Genomic DNA, 24,095 nt, shown 5'->3' with positions numbered 1-24,095 from the left:
ATTTTATAAATATGTGAGTTTAATAATAATACATATTGAGGATAATATTGATTTTTTTTATATTTTATAATATTTCATCCACCATCAACCAAATAAGATACAAAAATAATTATTATATTATATACATCACCATCAAATACAATTTTGTCTATCTCAAGTTCTATCTTATCTCTTTCGTTTTTATTGTCTTTATCTATTGTATTCCAGAACATCCATAATCTCTGCTTTAGATACATTTTAAGTTTCCTTTAAATATGATAGAAGTTTTTATTAATGTGTTTTTTATTTAAAAATTATTTAAAATATTTTTTTAAAAGAATATTCTTAAAATCCATCCATCAAAATAATTCAAAAACATAAAAATATAAGATAGAGTTAAAAAAAATTTCAAAAAATTCTTAAAACACAAATGTACTGTAATACCAAACAACGATATTTATATGCACATTCAAGGCATCGATAAGTTTTATCCGAACGTTGTTCATCACAATCAACGTATAAACATTCTTCCTCCGGTTATTTTCTAAACCATCTTGAGTTCGATGCCTATGTCGTAATTCGATCTCGGTATCGTAATTCGATCTCGGTAAACTTTTAGACCCTTCATCCATTTTAGGATTTACTTCTTATCGAGATACAAGGTTAAGTCCTAATGACTGCAGTTTTTCTAAACTATAACTACGCAAGGGAAAAGCTAACAAATGCCCTTAATATATCTCTGAATGTATTTATTAGAATACAAAATAAATTTGTAAGTAAAAAATCAATTATATTGATTAAATATATTAAATAATTGTTATTTTATATGATAACGTTTTTAGATATTTACAATATATTAAAAAAACACATTATTACTTAGAAATATTAAACGATTAATGAACAATTGTTCTAAGATTTTCCGCTAGCTAAACTTGATGAAGTTGTATTTTTGTGTTGTATTTTTAACTTGAAAATATATTATAATGATTTTTTAATTTTTTTATTAGTCTATAAAAACAATTGAAAAGTATTAAAAAAAACTAATATAATTTTTATACTTTTAAAATATATCTAAAAACAAAAGTTATTACATGTCAAAACACTGAAAAAAAAAAAAAACTATCCTCGTGTATTTAACTGAAGATCTATTAAATCTCCCATTAAAAAAACAAATCTAACAAATTTGGGTCTAATTCGCTTTTTTTTTTTTATTATTATTCCAATGATCGTGCTTTGTACAGGGTGGCATGGGAGGATTAAGGAGAGGTTGTAATTAGAGAGTTTCATTTAGAAGGTGACGTTTAGCAACGACTGCCTTTCTTTCCTCATGCTACAATGATGATCTAAACCACCGAGGCAAGAAAAGTTGGCTCGCCGTAAGCTGTAACATATCACTGAGTAATAAGCTTGCCGTAATAAGGGATGAGAGGTAAGAAAGTGTAACTCAGAGACCATGGACAGCTTGACAACGATGTCCTTATCATGGAGGGATCTCTCTTTTTCACAAGCTAGCAGGTTCCCTTGACACAAATAAGTAAGTAACCAACTGCATGCTTAAGTACTTATCTGTAACGTTCTACTTACCATTTTAATTTTGAAAAATATACATGTTTATCAAAGAAAAAAAAATAGTTCTCGTCAGACACAGAACCTTGCTGGAAATTGCTGCAGATTTTTATTAAACATGCTTAAAAGCGTTTCAACAAGCTTAGATGTACTAACATGCTCGTCAGACACAAGAACCTTGCTAGAAATTGCTGCAGATTTTTACTAAACATGCTTAAAAACGTTTCAACAAGCTTAGATGTACTGAACATGCTTAAACTGTAGTGCTAAAATCACTATAAACAAAAAGCGCAGGGAATGTTTTATGCTTGAGACCAAATACCTACCGATAGCCAAAATATGTGTCCCCTTAAGATGTTCTCCATTGCAGCTCAACTTGGATTCGGCCATTCTTGGAGTCAATGAGATGGTACTTCTCGTTGATTCTCTTGTTGTTTACGACATCTGCTAGGTTTATCACCACATAACCCAGGTTTTCCTGATTGGAAATTATATCGAGAACAAAGAAACATAACTCAGACACTATCGGCGAAATGTGAAACAGCAGACTGGCCTCAAAATTGCTGGATCAGGCATACCAGTGATGGTATCAAGGCAATTAAATAAATGCAATTTCTGTACCTTAGGATGCAATAGACCCATCCTTGAGGAGGAGCTAACAACTTCCACATGAAGTCTTTCATTCGTGGGTGCTTCCTCCAGCACGAACTGAAACTCTTCTTCCCATCTCGGATCTCTGCTTTTCTTCACTTGCTGTATCGATTTTAAATATAAATTATTAATTTTGAAGTAGTGAAATTGTATTAATATCATGATTGAAAAACGAAGCGACTTGATGGCTATGTGGCTAAAATACAGTATGCAAACGGAATTTGAGTCTTCGCCATTGAAAGGTGAAAAACAACTTAAATTATGCTTGTGTGAGTTATCGTGACGACGCTTATGGCATACCTTAGTTCTTTTCTCCTCCCCTTTGAAAAGTAATCGAGCGTAAGGATTTGTGTGGTGTTTTCCTTCCACATCTTGAGCTTCGTGCACAATAACTACAAACAGACCACCACCAGCAGGTGTACCTTCAGGAGCTTTTGCCACCGCATTTGGATCATCGATATCTTTTGGTATCTCATCTTCCTTAAAAGGTTTGTATACCAATTCAACAACAATCTGTCCGCGTGATTTCTCATTTTGAACATCATTTGGGTCCATATTTTTTAGCAGATCAAGAGTAAGAACTTTTGGTTCATCAGGAGTCAGCTCTTTCAGTGGAATGACATTCATACCCATCTTGTCATGTTTGCCAACCTATGCGAAATGAAACATAAAATCCCTTGCAATCATGAATGTTCGGAACGGAAGGACAAAATCATGGTGGGAAATAACTTCTTAAGCATAAGCAACGATGCACTTTGTGCTGTGTGGTTAATCCTACGAAGATGCACAGAGATACATACACACCTGTTCCCAATCATAGACAAGAACCTCCAAGGCTTGAGATTCCGGGTCTTTAACAGTGATATTGAACTCCTCATTCCATTCAGGGTTCAAGTTTTTGTGTTTAACAGTTGTTTTATTTGAATGATGCTTATCTTCGGTAAGCTTTAATTTCACATATGGGTCTGATGCCCCTAACAGATCTTTCTTTTTAAGCTTCATTGCCCTCAGAACCTTCACAGTGAGTATCCCAACAGGTCGCTTCATGGCTCTGACATTTTTAGGAAAGCTTAGCAGGTCCTAGCAAACATATTGCATCATAACATGGACTTAAGGAGTTGACGAATACTTACTTTGAAGGATCCATGATTGGTACTACCAGGCATTTTGGCCATAAATACATATTTGCAACCTGATCTTTGATAAGCTCCTGAACAGGAAAAAAAGGAAAGGAAAAGAAAGGAAGAAAAATTGAGGGATCGAAAAAATAAACTCTCTATATTTTATTATTCCACTGTCTTTGATCGGGGGTGGTTCAAAATAGTTGGATGCTCCTTGGAATCGCAACCTTGCGCTGCAATATATGCTTTTCTAAGGAAAATATTTGTCCTTAGAATACGTGCATTAACCTCCAAATAAATATACAAATAGACATTGTCATGCACGAGGACTCAAGTTATGGTAAACAGTTGCAGATATTATTTGTTGAAATAGCATTCTAGAAATGACAATGATGAAAATAAAATATATCTTGAAACTTAATAGCGAGAGGAAACCACCTCCCCCTCCAGTCCACCCAACCATCTAAAAAAACAAAAACAAAAAATATCAATACCTGGACAAATTTGTACAGGCCGGGAATGGACATAGCATCTGCTCCAAGCAATTTCAATCCAAAGTCAACATGTGGCTGCAAAATCAGAAAGAATGTATAACGATTCCAGATTCCTTTGTACCAAGTAAAATATCCTTTATTTGCACAACAGTTGGTATATATTTTAACCATCACCACGTACCTTCTCTAGCAGAGACACATATATATTGGCAAAACAAGGAAATACTGGAAGCAAAGGCTTTAGGGTGATACGAGGAGCAGCAAATACTTGCAAATCAACCACCTGAAATGGTCCAAAGAGATCAATGGTTTCACTTGTACATAGAACCAGGTGACAAGGGGGTGGGGATGTGAACATGTGCAAGTATTTTTGTAACATACTCAATTATTTCATTTTGACTGACAAAACGGTCTTTCTGTTTATTAGCAGTCGCAAATCAGAATACCTGAACTGTGGCTTTCAGACCAAATGCTTTAACCGCAATAGTTATATCTGGATTCCCAGCCCACTTCAATACTGGTTCCATGATCAGCTCTTTCTCATCAGTGACATAAACTTTCATTCCTGGAATATAGTAGAACCAAGAATCATCAATCTTCAGAAATTTACCAAGCTGTGTCCCTCGAAACAACCTTGAGATCTATTAATGCAAGGAATAGAACAATGTAATCCCAAAATGAAATTGTATATATGCGCCACATTAGTGAGAAGAAGGAGTCACCTGACTCACCTTCTTAACGCATCAGATACAATAGAATGATACTTTTACCGGGGGGCAAAAACATGATGTTCAAGCAAAGGAGATGATTCCATTTTGCTTGTTTTACTGGATTGAAGACGATGTATTTTCCATATTCATCAATCAGTCATTTGCGATCATTTTAATGGCTTTAGAACGAGAAGATTACTGTTATTATTAAGAGGGCAAAAATCTGAACATGTTCTTGAATGTCAACAAATTTTATTGGTTCAGGGTTTGTTTTCCCCAGATAATCAACCCTTCCAAAATAGGTCGGAGATGCAGAAATGAGTTCTGCACAACTCCTCTTAAAACCTGACAATTGAAAGATATGTAGAAGAAATATGTCAAAACTTTCCACAGTTTTTTAAGCAACGAAGTTATTTAGATCACTGTGACAAAAAAAAAAAAAAAAAAAAAACAGAGAGAAAGGGAAAAAAAGAAGGTGCATGCAGAAGCCTAAGAGCGTGTGGAGACAGAGAGAGCAGCGTAACCTGGAAAATTTGGTGGCAGGGAGCCCAAGGTAAGTGTTTCAAATTCAACAGAGTCAATTTTGTATTTTGGAATTTGCTCAGCAATAATGGGCTTTGCTATATTCCTTGCAGTCTTGCAAATTGCCTAGAAAACTTGAAGCATCAAGCAAAGTATGCCCACGAATAGAAATGAAGCCATGGATAACAAACCGAAAATTATTTAGGCACCCGTACCGTATTTATGTAAGGCCACATGTTCTCAATCAATTTGTTAAGCCAGTCAACCTTCACAAAAGAAAGTTTATTCAAATCTGTAAGAAGATTGCTGTGGAATCTGGCATTTCTCTACCATAATTAAAAAGCAAAAGACAACTGCGGGCTATAGCGTACCCGATCATAATCTGGATTCTTCACCCACTGGGGTATTTCTGGAAGCAAACGTAGCAAAGTTTTTGAGTCTTGTTCAATCAAAGGACGGAGTACAGGATCCTGGAGAAATCAGAACTCACAACCAATCACTCAAAAAACATGATAAATATAACAACCCCTTGGCAGAAGGCATGACATATCCTTTTTCTTCCTCCCGCAATTGACAGTTTATTAGGCATAAATTGTGCAAGAATTTCAAAACATGAAAATGTTAATTGTCGCAATACATAACAGAAAATTAGAGGATAATATAAATATTTATTTGATAAAAATTAAATATAAAGTAGTATGAATCTATGTAAACTTCAAGTCTAAATAGTTTTTACTTAAAAAAATATTAAAAAATAATATAAATTATATTTTAAAATCTCATCAAATAACTTAAGTTTTAAATTAAAATAATTTTTTAATGAAAATACAGTAACATTTCCTGCTACATTTTCCAAACTTATAAACTCAGATGAAGTGATGAAATTCTCACCCATCTTCCTTGTATAATCAATATGAAAACATGTTGGAATGTGCAAATCTATAAATTTCCACGCCCTCTAACAACTAACACTTAATACATTCTGCAATATTTTGTATTTGGAGTCCCAAACATGATCATCTCCTACTCTAATCAAAACCACAACCTATCAACGGTCAATCCAAATAGACAAAAATCTATAAAACAAGACCAACCTGTCATGGTATTTGGCACCAGTCCTCTTTTCAATCAAAACGTTTACAAAACGAACCATGAAGGTACATAAAAAGTCAATAAGGTAAATTCCAAATTGGTTCCATAAAACTGCAAAAAAAAAAAAAAAAATTGACCATGCATGGCCTGATCCGCGTTTTCAACATCGCTAAAGCTTAAAACAGTCCCATGATTTCTTTTCCCTGTCATTTACATGTCTTAACCACTAATCAATAGCAAAAAACAGTCATAAATGTCCAAACATGGAATCTTAAAAGGTAAGAATTTCAGACCAAACAAAACCAAGAAAATGCAACACAACTGAAAGAACAAAAAGGGAGACAGCAAAACACCAACCTTAACATCAGTTGGCTGAAAATAGATGAACATATAGTAGCCAATTACAATCCCAATTGATGTTCCTATTCCAAATCCACAGAATCCCAATATACTACTCAGAATTCCCATCTCGTAAAAAAAATTCTATCTCTCCACTCTCCAAAACAAAAACAAAAAAAGGAACCCAACCCAATGTTGAAAATGTAGCAGAGTTTCAAGAAACAAGTAATATATCCTTACAAGTGGGAAATAAAGATCTGTATGATCCTAAATTGTAGGTTGGTCTTATCAGGTAAGAGCAATAAAGGTGGCATTTATTCCTGCGGCCAATCTTTTTACGTTTAACGACTTATTGTTTTCTTACAACGGTTTGAAAATGAGAGTTTCACCCGCGTGTTATTCAGGTACCGTCAGTAACGTCTTAAAGGCTGAGCTGTGAGGTTCTGATTGGCTGGTTATTTTAGGGTTTTAGAGCAGGTGGGAAGTGAGTAGGGCCAGGTTTTGTGGCCTCTGTGACAATTATTGCGGAGCTGGGCCAGAAAAAGAAATTGATTATCATTGGGATTTGGGTCTTTCTGTTTCGGGTTTATTTTTTTTTAATTAGTTTTTTTGGCTTTTAAATGTTTTGGGAGACTTCCGAGGGGTTTTTTTCCCTAATACTTCCAAGGAGTAAGTCATAGCTTAGTCCTTGAAGTTTAATAAAATAAATTAATAAAATTGTATATTTTGATTAATATTTACTGTGTTTTTAAATTTGTTCATGATTTTATGTTTATTTTTTTTAGAAAATATTAAATAAAAGAGAATCTAGTAAAATGAGGAAAATGGTCCATATGAAGGAAAGGTAATTTTGAAATTAAAAAACTACTAAATTGAGGTTGGTAAACATGAAGTAATCAATGGGCTTTAATTGTTTTTTATACCATAGAGACTAATAAATTAATTTTGATGGAGTACAAGGATTGAGTTATAATATTCGAATAGAATTATTGCATTTTGTTTTTAATATCTTATGAAGCTCTAGGTTGCATTTAGGTTTGAATATAAAGAAATAATGCAAAAGAAAGAAAATTCATATAAAAGCACGCATTTAAGCATAGAAGTCTTTGTCTAATAATCAATAATAACAATCATTAAATCTTAATGTATGAAAAATAGTTTAAAAGTATCAATATCATTGAAAAAATATGAATAGATTAAGTAAATATAAAGCAACTGATTTAAAATATCTAGTAAATTCTATTTTTTTAATTCTCATTTCCTCAAAGAACTAATTTATTAGCATAGAATCAATAGTTTCTATATAAATATTTCCTATTTATGTCAGGAAAATAGCTGAAATATTTGTGTAATTAAATAGTGCAAATAGTTTTCTATAATTAGGTTGATATTATAGCTAATAGTTTATGATTTTATAGAATGTAAATCAGAATTACTTTTCTATAAATATTTCCAAAATTGAAAATAAAACTTATCACACAGATAAAATAAAATAAAATCGTAGAAACTGTTTCATATATATATATATAGTGCAAGGCGCTAGTTGTCTTTTTTTACGCTTAATTAAACTATTGTTTATTATTTTTATAATTCATTGTTTATCATTTATCACTTGACGGATTATGAAGTTTTAATGTGGGTTTTTTTTTGTTTGTAAATCATCTTTAGATATCTATTGCTAACTCATTTATCACCCCATACATGAAATCCTATCTCTCTCTCTCTCTCTCTCTCTCTCTCTCTCTTTTGTGGTTGTTTTTTCAATTCCCTACAGAGTAGATTATCCCCTAAACTTGCAATAATTCCAGAAACAATCAAATAATTTGTTTAGTGTTTTAGCAAATCAAAACACTCCATGATCTCATCCCAAAACACTATCAAAATACAAATCATGTCAATTTTCATTCAAATTACAAAATTAACTCCATCTACAGCATTGCCCCTCACCACACAAAGTGGAGCTGTCGAAAGGGGACGTAGAAGCAACACAGGGTTCTATTCAATCCGGCTCCTCACAGGACAAGCCAACTTTTTATTAGCTTCCTGTCTTGAGTAGAAATTAAAAGGTTCCTTTGGAAGATGGTGGGCGAGGGACTCGAAATAGTACTCTCTCTATATCAATCTCACCATATGTTGGAGATAATTATGGAGACTACTTGCTTTAGTTTGTTGTCACATCATTTTTATGTTTTTGCTATTGACTTAGATTACTTTCAGATTGTTGTCACGACTGTTTCCTTTGAAAGCAGCATCGGTTGATTAATTATGAAAACATTGCGCGTGGACTGATTAGAAAACGTAGCATGACAGTAAATGGTTTTGCGCAATTGATCAAGGTGAACATGGCAGGACTGAGATCAGGCTAGGCTCAATATTCGAAGGGGCGTCGTTTTACCAGGCTTGGTTACCACCATAGCAGTTCATTCTTACCCCTGCCCTTCCACTAAAAGCATCAGCAAGATGATTACCTGCCAGTTCCATGTCAAGCATGTGCTTGTTGTGACCCACCGACGAGTATATATGGTCAAGCAAGATAAACTTGGCACCATTTTTAAAATTTTGTTTAAAACAAATTGTAAAGGAGAACTACCGGTGCCATGAAGAATGTCAAGCAGCATTAAATCAGTATAAACTTCCAAAAAGAAAATGGTTAGACATTGATAAAGGAGGATGGTGGGATTTCTGTGGTGGCCATTGAAATGAAAATCACTTTCGGTCATGTGTAGTAGTATAATTGGAGGCAAAAGAGGACCCTTAGTGTATATTGATAGAGAAAGTCACGTAAAAGCTCGTTCAGTTTGAAAGCAACCACGTGTGTGATGATAAACGAGAGATGGTAATGAAAACTGAGGGCACAAATATGTCAGCATGTACCATCCACAGCTACGTTTCTTGTAAATGTCGTTCACCTTTTTATATGATAGGATTGCGCAATCTGCACTAATAGAACAGACAAAGTAGGCAAAGGAAATCCCATTTGAAGTCTGAAGACTAAACCCAATTGGACCATGTAACAAGGCACACAAAATCTCTAAAGAAGCTCGACATATCATTGATTCTTAAAAGATTAACCTCGCCGAAATACCGAAGTTGCCAACTTGCCATGGTAGAGGAGAATCAAATCCAACTTAGAAATCATGATACCACCAAACCAGGTGCCATCAAATCCCTCTATAGATTCGGTCCAAGATTTAATCCAACGAAAAAAGCTCGGATTACAACCGTTCTCGGATCAGCTCCAAAATATGTCTAACTTATCATGAGGCCAGCCAGGTTTAATATCTTAATCATCTTCCCGCATGAAATAGCTTGGAATGTGTACACCCAGAGTAATTGGGCAACATTCAAGGCCCTGAATACTGGGCAGATAGTTAAAAAGAGAACATGATCAACTGAGCCGGATGAAGAAAAAGAAACAGCCCATTTAAGAAAGTAAGCATGGCAATGAGAGAGTGCGATATTGATAAAGTGATTGTCCCCCGGGCAAGTGAGCTAGATCATTTTTGTACTATTCATGTAACCTTTTCCGTTCATTATTTATGATTTTTTTGTGTTATTAAATTCATCTTGTTGAGATTTTTCTAATAATACGATGTGATCATTAGAGCTTTTGTTTGCATCCAGAGTCATGTTATTTTTTTAACTTTTTCTCTATCCTATCTCTTAACAAATTACAACGAGGAGAGAGAGAAAAAAATAAAAATAAAATGACATCAAAGACATACCAAAGCTTTGATGAGAATACTGCTGATACCATTAAAAAAATCTCGACAAGATGAATTCAATGACACTAAAGAAGGTCACAAAAGGTGAACAAAGTAGGACACACGAGTCATCCAAAAGTGTCGGAGCTCACTTGTCTTTGGGTCACTCATGTGACCAATTTCAATCATCATTAGTGATTATTTTTAGTATCATTGAATTCGTCTTGTCAAAATCTTTTCAACAGTACATATGGTATTGTTATTGGAATTTCGATAAGCTTCTAAAGTTTTTTTTTTTTCCTCGTCTCTCTTTATTAAATCTTGTATAGCAATTTTGCTATTAGAAAGAGTTATCCTTTTTAAACTGTGTTATTTTATCAAAAAAAAAATTATTATGTTAAAATCCCAAAAAAACTCTTCTTGACATGGCCATAACTGAAAATGGAAAATTTCTTTTTAGCTTAGGAACGAAGTATTGCAATTTTCGAGGGAACATGATGACTTGGATTGGATCGCAGAAAGAATAAAAAGAAAAAACAGTCCCGACTTTTATCATCGAACCATTCTTTAAAGAAACCATTCTTTTTACTAAAATATAATTAAAACCCGATCTGATTTTACCTTAAGAGACTAATGATTGTTATTAAAGAGTAAAAAGTCACCTGCAATTATAAAATGTAAATAAATATTTTTATAGAACTCGTGTAAATCCAACTTTGATTACGTGTTAATCCATAAGCTGGCTTCTTTATCTTCAAGATAGCGACTCCTTTACCTTATTATATGAAAGAACGCGGGCTTTTAATGAAATGGACGGTGCCGCAAGTTGTAGCTAGGACGCCACTCCACGTGATCATGAACTTGTAAAGTTAGTATGATGTGGAACATAGGTTAAAAAATTCATATTTACTTTGTTTATATATATATATATAGATTGATTATTGGGGGAGAAAGTAAAATATAAAAGAATGGTAGATTCGTGGGGAGCTACCATTCTTCTCCATTCTGTATTTGCCCTTATGGCTTTGGACATACAAGATCGATAGGAATGGTTGTTGTAAGATTTTTTGTTTTGATATCATATTAAAAAATAAAAAATATATATTTATTGATAAGATATACTGTTATAATTATTTATAATCAAGTAATGAAAATAAATTACAATCTTTAATTAGTTGAACATTTTAATTTTATTACTTGATGTGTTACTTGATTTTTTCCATAAATATTAATGATTGCATTGATTTTTTTAGCATCTACTTTTCCTAAAAAAAATTGAAGTACAAGCTGGCTTTTTCTAGCATAAGGAAAGCAAAGGAGATCACGTTGATTCGTGCTTTGGCCTTCTATGTAAATGTATAATGTCATCTTGTGACCCTCGAGAAAGAAAATGCTAAGCAAAAGAAATGAAGATTTTTTGTTTTTCTCTAAAGGACAACCTTACGTCAAATTGAAAGGGTTACCACACGGGCAAGTTGAGAACAAGAAAAACCTAAGTTTTTTTTTTTTCATCTTTAAAGAACAATCTTATAGAGCCATGTTTGTTTTTATATTTTAAAAGTATTTTTAAAAAAATTTGATTTTTTTTTATTTCAAATTAATGTTTTTTTTGGTGTTTTCAGATCATTTTGATGTGTTAATGTCAAAAATAATTTTTTTAAAAAATATATTATTTTAATATATTTTCAAGTGAAAAATACTTTAAAAAATAACCATAAATACACTCCAAAACATGCTAATAAAATTAAAAGGGTGACCACACGGGAAAGTTGAGAACAAGAAAAACCTAAGATTTTTATATTTTTTTTTCATCCCGAAGTCTTTTAAATAAACTCAAAGTGAAAGTATACAAGATGTGGGTCTCCGAGAATGCAGATCTACTCCGATAAAAAAAATAAAAAAATCCGGTGGATAACAATTTGTTTGCTGTATATATGATGAAAATAATGGATGCATGGTACGTAATGGATGCACTGTTGTTGCTGCCACCAGCTCACGGTCAACTTTAAATTTCTCAGCAATTTGTTTGCTGTATATATCCTAAAGATTTATTATTGTTGTAATAATTATCGACATTGTTGGACACTGCCGCCTCTGCACCATCGACGTCTTCTGTGAAAATTATTGTCGTTACTTCATTCAAATTCTCCGGTCCAAATGTTAGCTTTAGCGGGTAATAAAGTTCAGTTGATTTTTCCACTCTTGGTTTATGAATTTATTTATTTTTTTTATCGTTTTATGCTAACAAGAAAAAAAACTCCAAAAGAGATGGGGAGTTTATCGTTGATAACTTTTAGCTGCCTTCATATTTCATTGTCCACATTTATAGCCAGTTTTTCCATTCTTGATCCTTGAAATTTTTATTGATTTACGCTCTGGTCACTAAACCTTTTTTATTCCACTTTAAAGTTATGTCCAATTTTATTCTTTCAAATATTTGAGCATGTTTGAAAATATAATTACACTTTTCACTCAGAAATATATCAAAATAATATTTTTTTTATTTTTTAAAAATTATTTTTGATATCAGCATATTAAAATGATCTAAAAATACTAAAAATATATTAATTTAAAATAAATAAAAAATAATTTAAAAAAAAAACACTTACAAACGGAGCCACTTCCTGTTGTTTATTATTAGAAACTTCCATCTAAACTTCCAAGAAAAAAAAAAAAGCGAAGCCAAGAAAAGACTTGCCTGTAATTAAACAGCTGGCACGGGCAATTAATTCACGCCTGATTGAGGGATACATTTTTGAAATAGCTATTTGTCCCGTGATGTTAAGCTCTCTGTAACTATTACTCAAGTACCTATGTATTAAATAATTATCTTAATTTAAAAATTTTAGATATAAAATATTATTTTTTAATATATTTTTTTAAATAAAATTTTTTATACTTAAAATTTAATAATTTACACAAACTCGTCATTATTTTATATTTAATTTTTATTAATTAAAATAAAAATAATAAGATTTAAATTCATAATCATTTAATATTTATTTCTAAACTATGATACCGTAAAAAATCATTTCAATTTAAAATATTTTAAAATATAATTTATAATTTATATTATTTTTTAATAAATCACCCATATATATATATATATATATATATATATATATATATATATATATATATATATATATATATAAAGCTCAAAATGTTCTTTACCGTCCAAATTTGACTTCCAAACAAGCTGCTTTTGGTGCATTTGAAGGAAGGAGGCCGTTTGGTAACGCATGTTTTTTTAATTTTCAAAGTTTTTTTTAAAATTAAAATTATTTTAGTATTTTTAAATCATTTTAATGTGATGATATTAAAAATAATTTTTAAAAAATAAAAAAAATTATTTTAATATATTTTTAAGTAAAAAATACTTAAAAATATAAATATAATTACACTGTCAAATATTGTCCACAATTCCCGTAGAGAAATAAATTAAGTAGTCATTATCGTTGTTTTTTTTTTGTTCAACCTACCAATATGATGTGTAATTAGCCGTCAAATTTATATACACTAAAAGTCTATTTTATCAATACTTTAGAATTTCTATACCAGCAAATCGCCAGACTTATACGTACTTCAAAGACCTTGAAAATCTGACCGCCAAGTGTCCCTAACTAAATATCATCTTATTAAATATAAAACAAAGTCTATCACAGTACTAGTCCACGGCGTGGTTACTGTTGATTATTATACTCCATGCTACATATATTATTTTAAGAGGAAGTGTTCAAATATATCGTAAGCTGTGATTCACTCTCTCGTAAGAAAGTATTATTCATTTATAATTTTTATTATATATATATTTTTTTAGAGGAATGCAACTCTTGATATAAAATAGTTTCTCTTCTTCCAATCAAGTTTTTAAATATACAATAACTTCATATATATATATATATATATATATAACAAAAATAAACGATATAGAAAATCACGGTAAATCAAGAAATATTTCATTGTAAATTATAATAATAGTTTTATTTTCAACTTCTCCTCTTATCTTTTCACAAGATGTTTTTTTAGTTGTTTATGTTTTTTTTCTGATAACTAATTAAAGTGTATAATTATCATCTAATTATTTGTTGTTTGCTTGGATCATATAAGGATTGCCACACCCAAGCACCTTGAATCTGGCAAGCATGTCAAACACAAGCTTCTTGGGTCTGGGTACCACGCCAAACCCAAGGTCCTGAGCCTATAAAAAATGAAAATAATTTTTTTTAGAAAATTAATTGAAATTTCTGTTTAGGATACTTCAATAATAGTTTAAATATTTTTTTTATAAAAAATAAAAAAAATATATAAAAAAACTAATTAGTATTTCTGTTTAAGATATTTCAAGTGTAGTTTAAATGTTTTTTTTATATAACAAATAGAAAAGGTTAAAAAAATTTATATAGGATGCTTCAAGGGTGGTTTAATTTTTTTTTATATAAAAACTTAATTAGAATTTTTGTTAAGAATACTTTAATGATAGTTTAAATGTTTTGGTCGCCAGACACAAGAAAATTGGATCTGACATGACCTTCAGGCCCAAAACATTTAAAATATTCTCAATACTCTTAGTATTTTTTTTACATTTTAAAAAAAATTATTATTGACCCGCTGTGAAGCGCAGACCAATATATTAGTGTGTGTGTATGTTGTGATAGATATAAAAAAATAACATCTTAGGATATGACTTACATAATAGGCTAATTTTCTTTTTTCCATCAATATTTTTAAATTGACATTAACCTTAAAAAGCATTATACAATTGAATTCAAAACTAATTATAAAATGTAAAACATGACCGAGTGTTATTTTAAAAACATAAAAAAAAAATCAAATGACAAACATTCATGAAAAAAGAAAAACTTCCATGCTCATTGACAATCTTGTCTATACATGGCATGAATTTCAGTATTGCTATAAAGCTAATTCAAGGATTGATGACGGGGAGAAAAACAATCAAAAGAGTATATTTATTAATCCAAGTGATCTCCTGCATCATCCAGTATCATATTAAATTAGCACCTTTAATAAAAGGCATGAGACCTGGCCACCATGCACTAGAAAATCACACATTTCCAAGTCAAGGACGGATCTCATCTAACGACGTGTAATCAAACCAAAGTATTTATCTTTGGTTATTGGTGTTATTGAGCATATCTCGGCTTCTGCAAATTCTTGGTGTGCGAATGCGTATCTGATTTGGAGATTTGGTTGGTTCTTTTTATAAAATATAATTTTTTTAAATATAAATATAATTTTATAAAGATAAAAAAAATATTTTTTATATGAATTTTACAAAAAAAAAAAAAAAACCACCATGCCTTCAAATCAAATATCCTTTTAAATCTAAATCTTTTCTAAATCAGATTTTATATTGAATCGAGTAAAAATTAATCAAGCCAGGCTGGATGAACGTAACAAGGCGGCCTGTTATTATTTTTTTTCAAAATGATTTGATTTTAATTTTTCTTTGGACAACACCATTTTGAACGAAATTTGGATAACCGCTCGTGCTATAAACGTATGAATGCCGAGGTTTTTGTATTATTACAGGACCGCTCCAGCTCCTGTGCTTCAACATAAAAAAAATCTTTCATTTGTGTTGCTGAGATTATTCCCTGCATATTAGGTCACAGCGAGCAAACAATAATACGGTACCTTTCTTTTATTATTGTTATTATTTAAAGTGGGCCCCACCACGCTTAAATTATGTGAGGTTAGGATTCTTCTGGTCCATGATTCCCGAGACAAATTTCGAGGAACTGAGGAGGAAATCAACGGTCACAATCTCCTCAGCGGCTATTTCAAAATATCATAATCGACGGTCCACAATACATCGGCGGTTGCCGCCCTACAGTATTCTCGGTCTTTGGAGGTAACCGACCGCAACAGTGTCGGTAATTAGGAGTAATCGTGACATTTTTATTAAAATACAAAAACAAATGTTACAAAATTATAAAAAAGACAAACCTCCTATAAGTCCTCCAGTCATATATAGTTTATTGATTAAGTCCTCATATTGTCAATTGTTTTCAAATGGGTCCCCGTATATACTTTATTTTTCAATCAACTCCTCTTCACTAAAATAATTGGATCCGATGTAGAATAATGCAAACAATGACCTTAGTTTCCTAGGGTCTTACATGCAAAAGTATCCGATTTTACACAAATGTTTGTATATATCGAGAGGGAAATGTGCATATCTTCATTTCGAAGAATAGGAAAAATTAGGATTAATTAGAAAATAAGTGACCACCTCGTGCGTTTTCTAACAGTAACTATACATTATTTTAACGAATGATCTGACTATGGAAAGGTATTCAGACTAGGGGTTGCAAATAATAAAAATGGTAGTTAGTGGATTAATTGAGAAATCATATATAGTTAGTGGATTAATTGAGAAATCATATATAGTTAGAGGATTAATATGATATTGTTCCAAAAAATAAAAAATAAATAGCCGTTCCTGGGTCGCGTCCTATAAAAAGACGTACCACCACACGAAGGTTCATGAAATTAGCAAACTAGAAAATATCAATCTCCTCCAATTCCAAAGGGATTCTTCAGGATCCGTTGAGGAATACCAAACACTAATATTTTTTTCAATTCTCTTCACGAGAACAAAGTGTGTTTCGATTTATAGCCCTCTTAATCTATCAAGGGTCTTTCTTGTTTGAGAATTTCTAGGAAATCTCGAAGAGAATCCCATGTTATTATATTGATCCTTCTTTAATTTATTGTTTTAAACTTCGTAAATTTTCTATAATTACCGAATCATTTCATCTCTTCTTCTTTGTTACTAAAATTTTTGCAAATTTCTCGAGCAAAGCAGCAGCAATTTCGATCCCCTTTTTTTAAATAGATAAAAAAGGAGTTTTCATCAGGCTATTGATCGTGTTATTTGAAAGATCATTGCCCATTTGCCCTCTTTGTTGCTTTCTTGTTTTAATTTGTGGATATCTTTTATCATCTTTAGATCATTAAAAAAGCTAGAGAATTTGAAACTATGGAGGCAATTTTTGCACCATCAACAGCAGATCATCATCATCAATCTATCTCTCCATACAAGCAAATGAAAAACACAAATCCAACGAAGAAGATCAATCATACTAGTCGCAGTTTCATTTCAAGATCCACGGAAAACTTGCCTCCTGTGAACTATAACAGCAACAGCATCCACGGAGGCCTCTTCTTTGCTCCTCCTCGTAATCTCCTCTCCTTTTCCTACCCTCCATCTTCTCTTTCAGTTTTAAATCCACACCAACAATATTATTATCAGAAGCAAGCCCAGCCACCTCTCCTTCCTCTTCCAACCTCTCAACCCCGCCACAACTCTCTCCCTTCTCTAAGCCGGGGCTTTTCTTGTCCACCTACTGCTACAAGAAAGACTAATAGACCCAGAGACCAATCTTTCACCCCAAAGAAATCCAAACAACCCAACACCAAAAAGGAAAAGCCAAAGAAAGAATCTTTGATTATTGAATCTACTGTACCATTAGGACCTGACCCAAAAGATTTGCCAAGAGATGTTTCTAAGGTTTTATCATCATCAGTGACAGTATCAGGTAACGATGTTATCACTAATCCTGTTTTTACGAAAGATTGTGATCCGAAGTTTCCAGGTTCTGTGTTTACACTATCTCCACACCCTAGCAGCTTGCCCTTGCCCAAGTTTTCCATGAAACCAAAGCGTAGTTGCACCGCTGAAGCTTCCGGGGTTGATGCTGGAGCTACAGATAATCTCCGGCGACTTTTACGTATCCGGTGAAGTGAAGTTATTTCCTTTCTGGCTATAACTGTGTAGTTGGTGAAAGTGAAGGTTAATCTTTAATTTCCGTGGATAAAAAGCAAAGCCGAGAGATTGTGCTTTGCTGGTTGTGGCCTTTTCTCGTTGTTGTCCTTGTGGTTTTTCATGTTCTAGCAATCCAAGAAAAGTTTGTGATCACCACCTGCGTTTTTGAATTGGGGTGCACAAACAGTTTACAAGCGTAAAGAAGCTTGGTAGCTTTTTATTTTTATTTTTTTCCTCATGTCTAGAGAGAGAGAGAGAGAGAGAGGGTTATGTAATCCTCCTCTTGTCTTATCAGCAATATTATTACATGATCTGTACCTTTGTTTTTCTATGTGAAAGTGCATGTATTTTGTTTTTCTATAGTATTTTTCAAGAAATCTAATGTTAAGAAACAAGGAACTTTGTTTTTTTTTTTTTTTTGTCAGAAACAATGAATTGAAGTATTAGGAGATTGGATTATCGTTTTTCCCCTTGTTATAACCGCCCAATTCCATTCATTGCTGGCTGTCACTTGGCACACATTGCAATATTGGTGTTCTCCATGTACGCAAGATCCAGTCGCTCGAAACATTCTGATCATTACCATTCTTGAGTTTCGATTCATCTATTGATCCCGTCTCCTGAAAGGGAATGGCCAAGTTGAAAGGAAATGAGAAGGCTAAAAACAACTTTCTTTATTGTTCAAGTAGGCCAATAACATGAAGAGAGAGAGAGAGAGAGAGAGAGAGAGAGGTATTATATCTATGAAATCTTGTTAAAAAAAAATAGAGATAGAATCATATTTCAATATGATTGAAATCATAATTATCGTATTCATCAAGGTGGTTTGGCTGGTATAATGGCCAAGTTACAGTTTTGCTAATTTCATCAAACGATATTATTTTAGAAATTGTTTTTTTTTTAATTAAAGTTAATTTAATAAAATTAATTGAGTTTAATCAGATTAATTTTTAAATTAATTTGGATTAGATTGTAAATTAATGAATTACCAGTTCAATTTATAAAAAGATCGAATTTAACAATTATGATGAAATTATTGGATTTTACGGGAATTAGAGTACAAACATGTAGGAGTGCCTGTCTTTTTAATATTCACGTGTGGGATGACAACAATAATATCGTGTACTTTTTTACAGTGAAAGAGCTAGAAGAAAAAAGATTTCGAAGTCCAAAATTCTTTTCTTTTGGCTGCTCAATTCCTCCTTTAAAGTATAGTTTATGACTAAATATACTGAGCAAATTTTTTTTTTTACTTAAAACAAATGCTATGCTGAACAAAAATTAAGTCTCAATTCATCAATTCAAGTGGTAATTTAATTACTATGAAAAAAACAAGAAACTTGTTATTAAAATTAAGTTTTAAAAAAGAAAAAAATCAAGTAAATCTGAACAAAACTTCTAAACATGGTTTAATTTTTAAAACCTTGCAAATCCTGGATTTAGATTTAATCAGAAAACTTAATTCTTAACAAATTTAATTTTAAATAATAAAATCATGAAAAGAATATTAATAAAAAAACTTGAATAAGAAAAACAATAAAAAAACCCTTGAATGAGAACTCATTAGTTTTGTCTTTAAAGACATCAAAGTAATTACAGTATTAAAATAATTAAAAATATAAAAATATTATTAAGTAGTAGGCATTAACTTATTTAATTTCAGGGTTAAATGAATAATTTTACTGTTTATTAAAAAATAAAATTACTAAACTAGCTCCATGTAATTCATAAAAATAATTATGTAATGGTGAAAAAAATACCTTACTTCAATCTAATATGTAGTTAAAAGTTTTAATATTCAATGGGTAATATAATAATTATACTGTTATGTTATAGTAATTGAAGCACGGTAACTTTCCTTCCACCTCTTTTTATTTATTTATTTAATTAATCTCGTGTTAAGCATTGGATTATCAAGATTGAATTTCATTGCAAGAGATCAAACATGCACGGATGGATACAACTATGGCAACGATATGATATTTTTTTATTATTATTATAAAGGAAAAACTCAAACTTAATATACCTGGAAAGAATATATTAAGCTATGAGATCATGATTCTTGATTTCGATTATCCCTATAAATTGCCAATTAAGCTACTGAATTTTTACGAGTAAATTAATTGGAATAACTATGGATCCATGATCGTAAACTTTTATCTAATAATCATGTTGGTCCCTTTATTTTGCATATATATCCACTCAAATAAAACCCTCTAATTAAAATTGATGAAATCAACCTTTCCATTATTAATTACAAGCAATTTGAGATACAATATCTAATTTACCATCACAAATTCCTTGTTTAATTAGTGATAAAAATACATGAAAGGACTCAAATTTCATTTAATTAGAGGTAAAAGATACATGGGTTTTAACTTAGCAAGTGTTTGAGAGTGTGGTAGTTTATGCTTTTGGATTTATTTTTCTTGAAAAAATAGTAAATTGATATTTTTTTTAATATTTTTTAATAATTTTGATATACTAATGTTAAAAATAAAAAAATAATTATCCGGTAAAAAGTCCACTCATACTGGGCTATTATTTGGTCTAGGTTTTATATTGGGCTTTTAAGGCCTATAGCCGAATTCGTGACAGCTTCAGGGCCGAGTGAGTTCAAATCCGAAGTTATCTTCCCTGCTGATCATTGCTGTCATCCGAGCCTGTGCATGTATAAACGATGGTGCAGTTCTGATTTCTCGAGTGTATAAATGAGTTGACTCAAGACATTAATACGTATATGTTTTGTTGTATGGGCAGTGGGGTGCGAAATGATCTCCTCTGGCAGCAGGGAAATCATAGAAAACTATTGATATCATGGATGGGGACTTGAATTTTACTATTTTTTGCCGTCATGATTGTCATTACACCTTCAGAAACTGGTAGTTGAAACTTCAATGCTTCTTAAATCTGTTTTGGGAATTCTCTATTCTGTTCAGTTCATTTTGGCTGTAAAAGGAAATGGAGTCCATAGTTTACGGCCGGCCTTCTGCAGGCTTGTCTGCCCACTTAAGGGTGTGTTTAGTATTGCGATTGCTGTTATGGTTGTGGTTTGAAAAAAATTATTTTATAAAAAATACTTTTAGTTGAGGTTGGTTTGAAAAAATATATGTTTGGTTAACACTGTGGTTGAAATTGAGGTTGAAAAAAAAGTAGTTTAATGTGTTTGGCTAATAATGCTTTTGAAATTGAGGTTATAAAATAATTTTAAAAAATATATATTAATATTGATGGTTTTTAATTTAAATATTGTAGATTTAACTATTGTTATTACATCATGAAATAAATAATACTTTATATAAAATATTTTTTATTGTTCCATTAAACTATTTACAATTCCATCACGTAAGAAATACATACGACAAGGACTACTGTTTTTTTTGTTTCTTAAGCACGCAACAACATCAGGTAAAATATAACCAGGAATAAAATTGGAATTGCGATCAAATTCTATAAATGTTACATCATCAAGCGATCTGTCTAATTTATGCAGTGTCATTGAATAATGTTAAACACTAGTTTTTTTTGAATAAAACACAATTAAAAAATAAAAAATAATTTTTATTTTTTATTTTACTGAGTCGGACCTGGTTCAATGCATTTTTGAGCTTTGAACCGGAACCGGTCCGACCGGAACAATATAGCCATGCTACACTGTTCATGCTAATTAATTAGCATGAAGGGCGCAAGAAGCAGCATTCGTCTGCTTTTTTTTCTACTGCGTTTTGGACGCTGAAATGTCGTGGGTCCCATGAATAGTAAATTGCTTTTTTTCTTTACCAAACGGGTTGCATCTGTGTTTTGTTAAAAACGCAGACGTAACCTCGCTACCAAACGCCCTCTAAGCTTGTCTAACCACCTAGAGTCTTTTTTGGAGTGCGGTTGCGGTTGTTTTTCAAAGTGATTTTCATTCAGAAATGTATCAAAATAATTTTTTTAAAAAAATAATTTTTGATATCAGGACATAAAAATGATTTAAAAACATAAAAAAAATGAACTGGTTTCTCGGCATGATTTTTTACATGAAAAAAATATTAAATATAAATTAAAAATATTATTCATATATCTAATTAAATAAATCGAGAATCGTTTATATTAATGAATAAAAAAGTCATTAATAATAATTAAATATGAATTTGAAAAGTTGAGAGACGAATATAGATCAAGATGTTTGATCTTGCAACATAAACCATTTACCCGATCGTATTTAATGATTTTATTTATTTATTTATTTAATCAAATGATAATACTAGAGATAAATTCACATAAAATTAATTGAATAAAATCAAAAGAAAAAAAAATCTCGCAAGACTGCACTTATTAGAAATAATACCCAAACATAATTATTTTTTAAGAATAAATTTCAAATATATAAAACATAAAAAAATATAGTTGAATTAGAATTATTTCTTTAAAAATTAAACACATATCAGTAGAATCCAACAACCTCTCATTTCTTTCTCAAGTCAGGGACTAAAAAAGAAAAAATAAAATAGATTTTTATACCAAAATTAAGTTTTCAAAATTTAAAGGAACTTAAATTGTATAAATTGTATTGTTTTTAAAGATGGAGGGTTTAAGTGTATTTTCCACCAAAATCTGGAATGCCATCCATTTGTGGAGTCCTTTTCATTTCAGTACATCTTCTTTCAATTTCATCTTTACTTAAAAAATCAAAAGCAATTGGCTTTCAATTAGGATTAAATTTCTGAAAATGAAACTTTAAAGACCAAAATAAATTAATAAAAATAAACAGTGAGATCACAATAACTTGTGAGTGTATGAATAATGTTTATCTATAGTAATAATACAACACCTTTTAGCGTTTTCTATATAAAAAAACTTCAAAATTTTAGCACTGGTTCATTGAGTTGCATAAGAAATTGATAATACAAAAAAAAAAAAAGGCATGTTGAAGCTCTATTGGGCCATAGCCCAACCAAACTTTTTTGCTCGGTTAGACCACAATCCAACTGAGCTATCCTCCCCTTTCTCTCCTTCTTTTCTCTCACTTCCTTTATTCAGGCCAACTAAACTCCACAAAGGTTGGTTAGGCCAATGCTCAATCAAGCTTGAGCTTCGGTCTAACCAAGCTAGCTCACCTCAGTTTACTATTTATTATTATTTATGAATAATATAATTTTACTTGTATTTTTTTAAATATTTTCAAGGTTACAGAAAAAAAAAAAGAAGATGATTGATCTGAACAATACTACACTTAACATTTCTTCACTATACAAAAAGCACACTTAACAAGAAAGAGAGCAGACAAATATCTTATGTGCACGTAATTAGACACATATTTAATCCTTTTAATTTTCTATATATTTGTCACTTGATGAAACAAACTCAAATATTTACTTAAAAAATCAAAGTATGTCTTGTTCGATGAGAAACTTATTTTGCAGGACAACATAGGCCTAAAACTTGCCGGGAAGAGTTTTTTTTCTGCAAAGTTTTTCCACAACTTCATCATAAATAGTAACATCAAATGGTCAAATTTGACATCATATCCAAGGAAAGAAAATGGGACTCTTCTTATGCAGGATAGTTTCAAATCAATTTTGCTTAGGCATGTTTGGGATTATGGTTGCGGTTGCGGTTCAAAGTGCTTTTCGTTTAGAAATACATCAAAATAATATATTTTTTTTAAAAAAAATTATTTTTGAGATCAGAACATTAAAACGATTCAAAAATATAAAAAAATAAATTTTTAGTGTAAAACAAATTAATATTTTGAAAATACGGGTTAGACCGTGTTTTTACTTATCGGATATCTAACCAATAATGTGCGCGCATGATGGACTCTGGATACACTGAAGGACATATATTCTTACATGATTGACAAAATATAGCTGCCATTGATGGTAGTGTTGATGCCATATGTTATTTGATCGTGCATTATAGGACAGCACTTTTGTATTGTTATTGAATTTCACATTATAATTTGATGCGCTGAAAATGGCAATTCTGTCGATGGCTGAAGGAACTTTCTGAAGAGCAAATTTGCTTAAGATGTTTGATTGGCGGCGTTGTTTCGGTGTTCTTTAGGTGAACGTCAAGTTAGGCACATCCGAAACATCTGTCTGCAGATGGGTATCTCATGTGGAAAGGAATACCATACA

The 24,095-nt window shown here is 31.3% G+C and overlaps 2 protein-coding genes across 2 annotated transcripts; one reads left to right on the top strand and one right to left on the bottom strand.

The window, feature by feature from the left end:
* Positions 1–1,631: 1,631 nt before the first annotated feature.
* LOC7490635 (synaptotagmin-2) lies at positions 1,632–6,859 on the bottom strand. The gene is made up of 12 exons (XM_024594361.2): positions 6,493–6,859; positions 5,415–5,513; positions 5,259–5,309; positions 5,046–5,169; positions 4,258–4,376; positions 3,993–4,094; positions 3,812–3,886; positions 3,330–3,406; positions 3,001–3,247; positions 2,497–2,847; positions 2,167–2,298; positions 1,632–2,023 (listed from the first exon to the last, which is right to left on the bottom strand). The coding sequence occupies exons 1-12, from the start codon at positions 6,601–6,603 to the stop codon at positions 1,895–1,897; spliced, it is 1,617 nt and encodes a 538-aa protein (XP_024450129.2). The 5' UTR covers positions 6,604–6,859; the 3' UTR covers positions 1,632–1,894.
* Positions 6,860–17,184: 10,325 nt separating this feature from the next.
* On the top strand, positions 17,185–17,946 carry LOC7490634 (uncharacterized). The gene has a single exon (XM_002301926.3). It carries the CDS (start codon positions 17,185–17,187, stop codon positions 17,944–17,946), a length of 762 nt encoding a protein of 253 aa, XP_002301962.1.
* Positions 17,947–24,095: the final 6,149 nt, after the last annotated feature.

The sequence above is a fragment of the Populus trichocarpa genome, chromosome 2 (genome assembly GCF_000002775.5).
Source record: "Populus trichocarpa isolate Nisqually-1 chromosome 2, P.trichocarpa_v4.1, whole genome shotgun sequence".
NCBI lineage: Eukaryota > Viridiplantae > Streptophyta > Magnoliopsida > Malpighiales > Salicaceae > Populus > Populus trichocarpa.
Note: the sequence above shows the minus strand (reverse complement) of the source record. Positions and strands in the feature narration are given on the sequence as shown.